The sequence below is a fragment of the Eulemur rufifrons genome, chromosome 8 (genome assembly GCF_041146395.1).
Source record: "Eulemur rufifrons isolate Redbay chromosome 8, OSU_ERuf_1, whole genome shotgun sequence".
Lineage (NCBI taxonomy): Eukaryota > Metazoa > Chordata > Mammalia > Primates > Lemuridae > Eulemur > Eulemur rufifrons.
In genome coordinates, this window is record NC_090990.1 from 28,207,372 (window position 1) to 28,220,103 (window position 12,732).

The 12,732-nt window shown below is 41.6% G+C and overlaps 1 protein-coding gene across 3 annotated transcripts in view; it reads right to left on the minus strand.

Annotated features, from left to right (window-relative positions):
• Nucleotides 1–1,588: 1,588 nt before the first annotated feature.
• Nucleotides 1,589–12,732, minus strand: part of TRIT1 (tRNA isopentenyltransferase 1) — a 40,799-nt gene continuing 29,655 nt past the window's right edge. The window contains exons 3-9 of one of the 3 annotated variants that reach the window (XM_069477745.1): nt 10,897–11,039; nt 9,070–9,175; nt 8,582–8,694; nt 8,252–8,329; nt 5,373–5,482; nt 4,943–5,060; nt 1,589–2,457 (exon numbers count right to left, since the gene is read on the minus strand). In XM_069477745.1, the coding sequence (XP_069333846.1) occupies nt 2,288–2,457; nt 4,943–5,060; nt 5,373–5,482; nt 8,252–8,329; nt 8,582–8,694; nt 9,070–9,175; nt 10,897–11,039 (838 nt within the window). In that variant the 3' untranslated portion in view covers nt 1,589–2,287. Of the gene's footprint in view, nt 2,458–4,942; nt 5,061–5,372; nt 5,483–8,251; nt 8,330–8,581; nt 8,695–9,069; nt 9,182–10,896; nt 11,040–12,732 lie in introns of all 3 variants that reach the window. The other 2 variants (XM_069477742.1, XM_069477743.1) reach the window with 2 other exon arrangements.

The following is a 12,732-nucleotide window of genomic DNA, read 5'->3' on the forward strand; positions in this document are numbered from 1 at the left end:
CCTACATTCAACAGCAAAGCCATTCAGAGGGCAGCAGGCAAAGAAGGGGAAACCTACTCAGGGCGATACGTCAGACCAGAGCAGCAAGCAGATCTCTAAGGCGTGTTCTGCCTTCCCAGGTTCTTTGCTGCTGTTGAAGGAATTCCATCTTGCTGAATTTACAGTTTCTAAGTATATGGGCACTAGGCCCAACCACAATGCCTTGAACTTAATAGATGCTTCATAAATATTGGGCACTTTGATTTTTTTTTTTTGGTAAAAAACTCCTTATTTCCAATTGCCATAGAGATAACAATGAGTTCAATGAGAAGTTACTGCTCCAGGTATTTCAGATGGAAGGATTAAAGGCTTTTTGAGGTAGGATTATTAAAACTAGTTTTTCCTGTTTGTCCACTGATACTTTTTTAAGCTTTAAAACATATTTAGCAATTGAGTGGAAAACATTTCAGAGACTAAGTTTCCTCCCTAAGAACAGCCAGCTTAATACCGTTCTTTATAGTACAAGTCTACCAGCCTCACCGCCACTCCAGCCCTGCCACTTCCTGGCTATGCTCCTTTGCTGAGCCTCGGCTTCCCTGCTGGCTACAGCAATGGGAACAGCATCTCCCTCCCAGGGCTGTGGGAGAAGATAATGTACATAAAGTGCACTGTTTGGCTCACAGCAAGTACTCATCTCCACTCCCAGCGGGAAGATGTGGCTTCCCACCCTATTAGGTCCTAAAACAGTCAAGAAACTGATTGAGAAAATTATACCACGTTAAGAACAAGACTGGGTGGATACAAGGATGGTTTCTTCTTTGACCACAGAATAAATTTATTCTTGAGATTCAAATCAGTTAAGGTGAGGCTCTGGAATTCAGGACTGTTAAAAAGGTCAATTTAGTTTTTTTTTTACTCTACCTTCTCCTCTATGTAATCTTGTATGCATAGGTAACAATACATGCACCAAGAATTGCTTCTTAAGGTCCAGCAGAAATGATCCTTCTTCTATGATCCCTTCCTCTTCCCTCTAAATGGACAATCTACAGAGCTTTTATGGCTTTGATACTTTCTTGCCTAGGTTGGTTGTTTATGTACATACACAGGATTATTTATAAGCCCCCTGACGGCAAGGTCCTCATCTCGTATCTGCATTCCCTCTAGCCTAGTCCAGGAACTCTCATATAGTAGATTCTGAACAAATAAAATATGTTTGAGTGGGGAGTCACTGCTTAAGGAGTACAGCATTTTCTGTTTGAAGTGACAAAAAAGTTTTGGAAATAAACAGTGGTGATGGTTGCACAGCAATGTCACTATAATCAATGCCACTGCACTGTACACGTAAGAATACTTTATTTTATGTTATATAAATAAATATTTAACACTGCTGTTAGCTCGGATCACTCCAAAAAGAGGGCTTCAACTGGAAATAATAAATCTTCAATAAAAGACCTTCTCCAAATGTCTTCAAGTAATATATAAGTGCTCAATAAACATCTGCTACATAAATGAACAGACAGCATGATCTATGAAGAATGCCAATTTTGAAAAAAAGCTACCATGTTGATAATAGAACACGTTGTATATAAACCAGACATGGACATATATATTTTTTTAAGGATTAAAGAGGCTCTTGCAAACTTTTTCTTTATTTACCTTTCAATACAAATATAGACTCCCAATTCAGAAAGACAGCAGTGATAGGATCACATAGGAGCAGCTCAACAAATTTCAAAGTCTTTAGTCTTCAAGTCCCATGTCACAGCTACCTCAGGCTGCTGATTCTCTCCCTTCTCTGTGGAATTCCAAGAACTGGTTGGTTCACTTAATCATCTCACTGGGGCTGGTCCATTCCTGCCATTCACTCAAATCTAGAACTCCTAATTTGTGGTTCACAATACTTCAGTCATCTACAAAAGCATCTGAAAATTAGATAATTTTAGCCAGTCAGGGACATAAAAACTTCTTTTAAGGGATATAGTGAATCCTGGTAGTCACCACTAAAAAGATCTTCACGTATAAAACTGTACAGTCTGTGCCTCTTTTAAAAATAGAAGCTTTAAGGTTCAAAGGAAAAAAATCCCTTTTTGAACTACATCATTACCAGACACATCAGCCACACAAGGAGCTGACAAGACCTGCTGGTTCCATTAGAGAGAACATGAGGCTTTAAAACCGTGCCACTGAATGAAAGAAAACGGTGGGAGCTTTCTGCACAGCACTCCTCAGTCCAGACAGGGAGACAGGGACACTCCTCCCTCCTGAACTGGATCCCCGCCACCTTTGCAAAGGCCACTGGATGCGTCTCTTAAATGTTGGGTTTCAGCTCTTGATCACTCTGCCCTGGGGATCCCTTCTCTTTAAGCTCTTTGTCACGGTCTGGGGAAATACTCTGACTTTCTATGGTGTTGACAGCATCTGAGTCCAACCTTCTTCTTTTCTTCAGTTGGTGCAAGTGGGATTTGGATTTTGTATGCGCTGATAAGACAAAACCAAACCAACCAAATAAAAAACTCATTAAAATTTTCTAGAATTAATCCTAGAAGCAAATAAAATTAACTATACAATCCTTTTCTTTAACAATAAATAACAGGATCGACACACGTATTGGTATAACTGCTGAGCATTTTTAAGGGAAGAATAAATTACATGGCCGCTAGCCAGCAAACTAGAGTGAGCTACCACATATCAAGTGCCCCCTGCTAGGTACTTTACATCACTAATCCTTACAACGGTCTTGCAGGACAACAGAACTATTCTGCTCATTTTGTAGAAGGGGAAACTAAAGTTCAGAGAGGTCTTATATTTTGTCCAAGTCTAAGGTCACACAGCAGGTAAACGCTTTTGCTTAGACCTACAGCTTTAAAGAGAGACCCTACTTTCCAGAATTAGGTCTCTATGGCATGGGGCTTCCCGTTACAGATGCATTTCAACTCATAAGGCTAAAAAGTTAGAAATTCAAATCCTCGTCTGTATGTCCTGCCTCATGCCTGCAGCGCTCGGCCCTACAGAGAGGTGAGGAACACAGCTGTCTTTCCCAGTCCTTCCCTGCTCTCCCAGGTTGTCCCTCCTAGTCTGACATCCCCATGCCCAGGTCAGATAGGCCATTTGAATGACCTATTCTCTGAGCACACAATGCTCCAGGGAGACAGTAAGGGGTATTCATCTCTGACAATCTCTTCTGAGGGGCCACAGAGCAGCAAAACTTAAAGGCCACTGCTGCCTGATAGCAACTGCTGACCTGTCACTTCTAAGACAGTTCCCACCTTCTGACTAACTTGTACAGGCTCATTTTTACTATCCTGTTCTTTTTTCAAGGAAATTTCATCTGGGAACACCTAAAGAGATGACTAGATTAAATTCTCTTTTATACACATCAAAAACATCATTTTTAAGGGTTTGGAAGCAAGGAAGGTTAGAAGTCAAAGAAAAGTTTAATTGGGGAAAATAGTCAGCTTTGTTCTCCAGCTAGAGCCTAAGGCAAAAAAAAAAAAAGGGCTTCTGGGCTGGCTCTCCATGACAGCAGGAGATGGGAGCAAGGACTTGACAGATGGCACTACAGAAGGGCTTACACAAGCTAAGCTCACAAAGGCTCACACATGTTGCTTCTCTAAGGCTATCCCTGAAGGACATTTGACAAATCGAACCACTAAGTTTCCTTTAGAAAAAACAATCAGACACTCTCTTTCCCTTCCCCTTTCATCATTATAAACCAACGGACAATCAACAATCAAGGCTTCTTCTGCTGGTTGGGCAATCACAGCCATCCCCAGTCTCTGACAATGGAGTTCATTTTGCCAGAGTTACCAGTTAATAGACCTAATCATTCTATTGGTTGATATGAGGAGAAAAATCTACTTCATTGAGAATCCCATGCAAAACAGTACCCTGAACAGAAGGATCCCAGCCGCTGGGTAATCTACAAGCCCCACTGTGCCTAAAAGGAGCAGGCCTTATACCAGTTTCTAAATACCATGTAAATTCAAGGCTTGGGGACAAAGCCCTCTGGGATTTGACTGGAAGACAACAGAAATCCTACAATGCCAGAAGAGGCAGACCCAGGCTCTAAAGCAGCCCGAGGGTGGGGCTGGCCTTGGGTTGGTGGGGGGCTACCTTCTTTATACATGCCTGACAGGCTTGCCTCCACGGTTTCCCTTAACATCTTTTCATCACAGTTTTAGCAACTACTGCCATTTCAACATACTACCTCAAAAATTACTGAAGAGACACCACTTTTGAAGAATGTATTAGGAGTAGTAACTGCCCTTCCTGCTCCCTCCCAGCTATGCTTCTGCTTCTTCTAGTCTCTTGGAGGAGTTGCCCGGCTTCCCTTACAATCCTATCTTATCCCCACTGAGTACTAAACTCCTCTAAAGCAAGATTGTGAAGTCAAAGGAGAAAGTTTCCTAGGACTCTGGGAAGCCGAGGTCAGGAGTTCAAGACCAGCCTCAGCAAGAGCAAGACCCTGTCTCTACTAAAAAAATAGAAAGAAATTAGCTGGACAATTAAAAATGGGAAAAAAAAAAAAATTAGCCAGGCATAGTGGTGCATGCCTGTGGTCCCAGCTATTCAGGAGGCTGACGCAGGAGGATTGCTTGGGCCCAGGAGTTTGAGGTTGCTGTGAGCCAGGGTGATGTCACAGCACTCTATCCCAGGCAACAGAGCAAGACTGTCTCAAAAAAAAAAAAAAAGGAGAAAGTTAATCGCAGACCTCTCAGTACAAAATATCTATTCCAGCTGAAGCTAGAGGGCATCTAATCTCCCTTTGAATTTCACAATACAGAAACAATTCCCCAATCGGGGGAAGCCTCCAGGGAATTTGGGCACAGGCTCTTAGAGGAATCTGGCTGTACCTTTACAAATAAACAGACTGTAGCGTTCAACCTACCAAAGACCTTATATTTCATGAAGCCAATGTGACCTCACCCTTACAGATTTCTCCATACCTTTCCCCATACTCTACCTGCCCATTCACGGTCCCCAATGATGATTCGATCACAGAAATCACACATGTGATAACTTCTCTTGTTCTCAGTTTCACTGTACGGCATCTTTATTGGAGCAGCTGCAGGCTTGTGGCCCTAAAAGAACAAAAGTGGCAAGAGCATTCAATTCAAAGAGATTTGGATATAATTCTTTGATATTATGGGGAGTGGGATTTTCCCAAGATTCCTTTTTCTCACCCCAAAGAGCAGGAGAGCTGTGTACACATTTTAGCAATAACCTTTCTAAAAAATGTAAAAGGAGAAACGCAACCTCCAGGTACCTAAAAGCAGCAAGCCCTTCTGCTTTATTCCATGGAAAAGAAGGCTTGGTTCCACAATATAGCAATAATTAGCTAAGGAAAGTGCTCTGAAAACCAGAAAACAGACTGTACCATGATTAATAATCACCTGGATGAAACTCTGCACGATTCCAAGAGCAGGTTCGAGAACAGACTCATCCCACTTCGAGACATCAGATACTTCTAATCCATATACTGGGGGGACACTGGGACCAGGTCCTAATGGTAACAAAGAAAAGCTGTGAGAGGTCAGCCTCCAAGACCCAATCTATTCTACTCCCAGGACTCCAAAATCCTTAAGGGACACACAGGGGCCAAAGGAATAAATATTCTGCCATGCTATTTATTCTAACCAGAAACATGAAGCACAATCCAAGAAAGACCTGGAGGTTTCACTGATCTGCAGCCAATAAGCCTAGCTGTATAATCCAGAGACTCGAGTACAGGATCTTCCAGATCAGTCAGGAAACCAGAATAGAGTAACAGCTCTAATAACCACTGTGTGGGCTACAATATAAAGATAGCAAGCACATTATAGAAAGAAAGAAACTAATGCTTTAAGTGAGTGCCTGTTCTAAGCTCCATATCATCTTACAGTGATGGCGCTCTGTGGTAAGACAGTTTGCAGCTTTCTTTAGGTCTCAGGTTTGCACGTATCCCTTCAGAAGCTTAGTATTTGTGAAACTCCTTGACAGCAAGCTGATAATCATGGGCTGGGAACAGAATAGTATCAGCCAATGAGCCACTGAATCTGAGAACTAGAAAGAAGCCCTGGAAATATCTAGTTGAGCCCCCTCGTTTAAGAACCAGATCCAGAGGGTATTCAAGAAACACTCTGGTAAACATTTCTGAATGGAGATGAGACTGGAGGTAGCGAAGAGTACAGCTTACGGACGTTTCACCCATCTTAGCCAATCACATTGCAAGAGTTTAGTCTCTGATGGTAGCTTCCCCAGCCTACACACACACTAAATTGCCTTCCACAGCTAAGTTAAGTCAGTTGCCCAAAGGCAAAGAGCATCACCCCATGGACAAAAACATCAAAGGCCTTGGGATGCCAACGGCTGGCAGGTGCTAGCCTTTTGATTGTGCCAACCACAAATAAGATTCTTCATAAACTGGACTGGGCTGCACCTGCCACCACATGGAAAGGTGAGACTGGGAGGGTGCAGGCAGCATCCACAGCACACCTGGCCTTGGCTAAGCTCTGCACCTGTTTCCAGGCCACTCTACATTTTCCTTTCTCCTCTAAGCCCTTTGTTGGGCTTCTGTGCCCTGTCTAAGCACCTTTCAACAAGTTCTCGGCTCCCAGCTGCTATTTCTGGCTTGGGTCCAAGGCCAAGCTGGGGTGGGGAAGTCCCTCTGGCTTCTTGCCAGAACCATATCCCAACAGACCAGCCCTGGCCAATTGCATGCAGCTCCTGATTTACAGGGCAGCTGTGCCTTTCACTCTAGCTCCAGGACTGTGCCGGCATACACACGAATGAGGAACAGGCACGTGACACACTATGCCATCAGCTCCTCCTGCCTCAGAGATGGAGGAGTTATTGTGGCTTTACTGCAGGAGGAAGTTTCAATTTATTACCAAAAAAGCCCTTTGTTACAGACTTATTGTCCGGCTAGGGTAGAAGAGAAGCTGCATTAGAAATTTGCAGTACAGTACTGAGCTTCCACTTCAGCTGGCACTAAGACTTCTACCTTCTTCTACATGCAGAGAAAGCAGGATAAGTAGAAGACAGTGTAAAGAGTCTCTTGGCACCAGAACTCCAATGGGAAGCTCAGGAAGAGGGCGGGAGCTAGGAGAGATAACGTCACCAATCTAGTGATCAACAACATGGATCAAGGTGTATTATGTTCCCAGGCATCAAGGAGCAGGAGTGGAAGTTTCAGCTGGCCCTGTCTGTAACTGAGAGCAAAAGGTAGACATGGGATCATCTAGAAGCATATGAAGATTCACTCAACATAATGTGGAAAAAAAAAAAAAGCATATGAACAAAGTACTGCCTATTAGCTGGGGGATTTGGGGCAAGTTATTTAACTTCTCTAGCCCCTCATTTTCTTATCTGTAAAAAGAAAAGAATAACACCTACGCAAAGGCTCAATAATATATGAATAGCATGAAATTTAGTGCCAAAGACAAAGTACAGGGTCAATGAATAAGAATTTCCTTTCCTTTCCCTTAAAAGTGCTATTCAACAAAAGTTTCAGCTGGAACAAAGTTGGAGCAATCTGAAGCACTACATACATGACCATGATGCCATGATGGAGATGCTGGGGGAAGTGGTGAAGGCTTTGTCTTTTTTTTTTTTTTTGAGACAAGATCTCACTCTGTTGTCTGGGCTAGAGTGCAGTGGCATCATCATAGCTCACTTCAACCTCAAACTCCTGGGCTCAAGTGATCCTCCTGCCTCAGCCTCCCGAGTAGCTGGGACTACAGGCATGCGCCACCACACCTGGCTAACTTTTTTATTTTTGGTAGAGATGGGGTCTCCCTATATTACTCAGTCGGGTCTCGAACTCCTGGCCTCAAGCGATCCTCCCACCTCAGCCTCCCAAAGTGCTGAGATTACAGGCAAGAGCCACCAGACCTGGCCTGTTTTGTCTTTTTATACTGCTCATTTGGCCAAAAAAATATTGTAAATAGGAAATCCTCCCTACAGAAATCTGATTGTTCTTCAGGTACAAAAGTGAAGCTAAAATCAACCTTGAACATCAACTCTGCTAAGAAGACATTGCTATTTTGTTTGCAGCTGTTTGCAGTACCTATCTGTTGGAGGCATAAACAGGCTCCTCAGTGAAAACTTAATTTTTTTTTTTTCCGAGGCATCACAAGAAAATATACCTAGATAATCATAATCAACCCTGCCCCAGGTCAGTTCCAAAATCTTAGAACAGGCCCAGAAACTAAAGTTTGTTTTCTGGGTTAGCTGAGGACATCTATATTCTATTGAAAACAGACTCAGGGATTAAGAAAAACATGAGACTTACTGCTCAAAAAACGGTTTTTAACCCATCGGTTTTGCTTCCGGGCGTATCTCTTAGTTACTTGTTTCAGAGTCTCAATACCTGAAAGATACAGTAGATATAAGAACATCTAGGTAAGCACTTCTTACCCTAGAGAGAGGCAGGCCCTCCCAGCCCAGCAGAAGACAAAATCAGCCACAGCAGTACAATGTTAGACTTGGTGGATGCAAATCTCAATTCTGAGCTGAAAGCCATTTGGTACTCTTCTAGCCTCAGCTCTTTCTCAGACCATACCAGCAGGGTACTCTGTCACCCAAGGATGTCCAAGACTAGGTTAGATGGAGGAATTCACACCTTTCTTTAGAAGCTGGTTACTAGTCTCTGGTGTGCATTTTCCCTCAGTGATCAGGTACTCGTGAAATTCCTTGAAGCCAATTGATTGGAAGATACCATGTTGATAGTCCTGGCTGGGAATAGGAGAGCATCAGCAGATGAGCCATTGCTTCTGAAAGCTAGCAGGGGCATTGGAGATGACCTAGTTGAGCCATTCTATTTCACAGATGAGGAACTGAGATTCTGAGCAATTAATGACTCTCTGAAATTCTCCCTTCCCCTCCCCACCAGCTCCCAGGTTACTTCCTTGAAAAATAACTCCTGGGAATGTCTGAAAGATTAGAAAATTGCAACTGTAACAAGTATACCAAACCTCCTTCCAACAAGTCTTGCCAATACCAAACACAAAGGCTAATAAACAAGTAGATCTAAAGCCAGTATTGTGTCTATGGTCTTTCAACCACAGGCAAGAGATGGAGAGTAGGTCAGAGCAATAGCCAAATCCTTACCTATTTTCTGAAGCATTCTTCTGATTATAGCGTCTGTGAAAATCTCTTAGTTCCTCCAAGAGCCCAGCAGCAAGCATGTCATCTACCCTCTTATCCAAGCGCTCATCTAGGACTTGAATCAAATTAGCCCATCAACCAGCAAGCATGTTACAGGGGCCTACCAATCACTTCTATGGTGAATGAACAGACTGCCACAAAAAGACAATCTGTCCAAATGGAAGAAAGGATTCAGAATTCAGATTATATAGTAATTCACATTACATTTACTCACACTTAAGACTCTGCAACTTCAAATAAAAACAGCCAGAATGAAGTACATGCCTTCTCATTGTATTAACAGAAAGCATACAACTACAGCTGTTATGAAGGACAAATATTTTATTCTCATATGGAATGTATATCCAATGTGTTTAAGAGCTGGCTGAAGACCCCTTGGTTTACCTTCCTTAATTCTTTGTCATTTAATTTGTCATTGTACTCTAACTTGGTGTTATTTTAAAGAACCCCCCAGAGGACACCTCGAATAGAAACAAGAAACTTTAATCCAATGCCATCCTAAATATATCCTGAATTACTAAACCAGACAAAGGAGCAAAGCTTGAGGTCATAATCGTTCAGATAGCATGGTCAAACACAACTTTATTGTGAATCAGATACCATTATTTTATGCTGAATTGTAGTAAAAGTTTTTATTTACAAAAATTTCATTCTTCTATAAATTTATAACAGATTAATTTAACAAATTTTTTACCACTTCAATTATGCCCTTCTACATCTCTACCATTGCTATGGCTCGGCCTGCAACAATTGTTTCCTATCTTCCTAAAAAGTTTGTGTTTACTGATGATCCACCATGTGTCAGACACATTCTGAGCACTTTGTATATATAAATTCATCTAATCCTTAATGAAGTTATGAGATATACAGTATTATTATTATAATCACTTTATAAGAGAATTGGGGTACAGAAAGGTAACTAACTTGTCTTACAACTCACATAGCTAGAAGATGGTAGAGCAAGAATTTGAAATCAGACAGTCTGCCTCAGAGCCCGTGCTCTTAATCACTACACTATACTGCCTGTCCACATAATAATCTCATCTCTCCAGACCTAGCTCATAGGTTACCTTTGTAAATTGGTCCGACTCCCCCAAGAGAACATTCATCATCCCTTCTCTGTGGCCCCACAGCACTCCGAATGTATCTCTAGCCCTGCATTTATCACACTGTAGTATCTATTTCCTTGTCTGTCACCCCACTAGACTGGAAGCTACATAAGAGGAGGCACTGCCTCTTATTTATCTCTGAAATTCAAGTAGTATGCAGAATACCTGATGCTTCATTGAATGTCTGCTGGATAAATAAGTTACTACTATCACAGGGCATTATTACATTTTAGCAACAAAATGCAATCAGGCTAACTAACCATCATAGCTACTTCTCAGGCCTACTGCTTCTAGAATAATCAGTGATCCAGCCTCCAGCCAACCAAGGGATCAGACCTCCTTCCACAGGAAGCTTCCTTCTCTTTCTCCTTTGGACCTTCCCTGAATGGCAGTCTCTTTCCCATTCCACCCATTCCATACTGTCTCACCCCTGCTACCTTATCCTAAGTGCCAGGGCTATCCTTCCTCCCTTTCCAGACAGACACCTAGGGGAATGGCACTATATCTAAGTCAACAAATAATGACAATGATAATATAATTAATAGCTTACACATTTTTGGTGCTTATTATGAGCCACTCATGGTTCTGAGCATTTTATATACAGTAACTTATGCTCTAAGTTCTATCTCAGATGGACTCTGGGGCATCAAAGGGCTTTTACCTGTCTGGTCAGCATGAAGCCAGAGGATGCAGGGGTTAGAGAACTTCAGAGGACCTCCAAGGGGACCACCACCTTCCTCTGCATGTTGACGATGAAGAAATTCACTGTGAGAGATTCCCGTTTCTTCAAACACTTGTAAGCTCCTGAGTTGTTTAAAAGCAGGGAGAAGGGGCACAGCCATAAAACCAACTGGGATATATTCATTCTCAAGTGAAACAAGGAGAGAGGCTGTTTATTATAGAAAGTCTCATTCTCATTTTCACTGCATAAATCCCAGAAGATGTGAAGGACTAGGATTACGCTAATCCTACAGCTACGCAAAAAGGGTCCTAGAGAAAACTTTAGGTAAAGTAAGAAATAATACTATTTTTCTAAACATGCATAAATTTTCCTGAGATCAGTTAAGTTCAGAAACAAGTTTCTTCTACACAAACAGAATGGTTCTCATTCACTTTCAGGTAAGCAGTAAAAGAGCTTGTTTGGGACACTTTGTTACAAGCCAACAAGTCTGGTCTCGCTGCCTGGCATGCCTTTCCCACAATACAAGTATGTCGTATATCCAGCTTATCAGCTTTCTTTTTAAATATGTCTAAAATTAATGAAGAATGTTTCTGGCTAATCCAGTGCTCTACTGGCAGAAAGATCACTGAAAAAACAACTCATATACTCCTTCCTAAACCACCATCCACGCCTGTCCATATCTACCATGATATGCAGCACTGGGTAATTTAACTCCCAAATCTATACTCTACCACTCTGCGTGATTGCAACTTACCGTCTTGAAAGTGATCTTTCCCTTTCCTGACCCAATTCTACTTCCTGAAACCCCACCACAAGAATGAAGCCCCCTTGTCTTTCAGTGTCACTGGTCACTAAAAGAAGATCTATGAGAAAAAAAATGTAGTAATAGATATTTCACTTATCTGGAGGTTAGAATACAGCCTCAAATCAAAAGAAAGATGAAAGAAGTCCTCCAATCCTCTCTAAAAGAGAGAATCTAGAACTTTTGCTTGGAACCTATCGACTCTTACTAAGACAAAACTCTCCAACTTATTGCTAGTTTAAAAGCAGCAAAATGAGGAGAGCTGATAAGGAAGAACTGATTAGTAAAAGGAGAGAATAATAAAGACCAAACTCAAGAATCAGGTGATAAAATAATATAAAAATGAATGTTCATCATGTTTCCGAATTTTAAGAAAAAAAAGGGGGGAAAGATTCCTATTAAAATGTTTAAAATAAAATGTTTGGATACTAAAAAGTATAAACTTCATTAATCTACAACATGCATTCTTATGGGGTGATACTGACTTCAAGGAGATGAAAAACTTAATAGATACAATGTGTGCCCCACGAAAGACAACCCTACCTGAAAAAAATCCTATTTTTTAATATTAAATTTCACTGGCAGGGGGAACCACTGGGAAAAAAATTTCTAAAAAGACTCCTGGGGGCAGGCGCAGTGGCTCACACCTATAATCCCAGTACTTTGGGAGGCCAAGGCGGGAAGATCTCTTGAGCCCAGGAATTCAAGGTTACAGTGAGCTATGATGGGCCACTACACTTTAATGTGGGTGACAAAGTGAGATCTTGTCTCTAAAACAAATTTTTTTAATAGAAAATAAATAAATAAAAAGGCTCCTAGAGGACAATAATGAAAAAAGAATTAAGAAACACTAATCTAGAAAATTCGGTTAATTGGAACACTTCGTAAGCCCTATCAATGCCAGATGTTACTATATTTACTCTGTATAACCATCCAAATAGTAGGTCCTTCTTTAGATGTTCTACTATGCCAGAAGTGGTATCATTCCCAATACTGCAGAAAAACAAACCTAA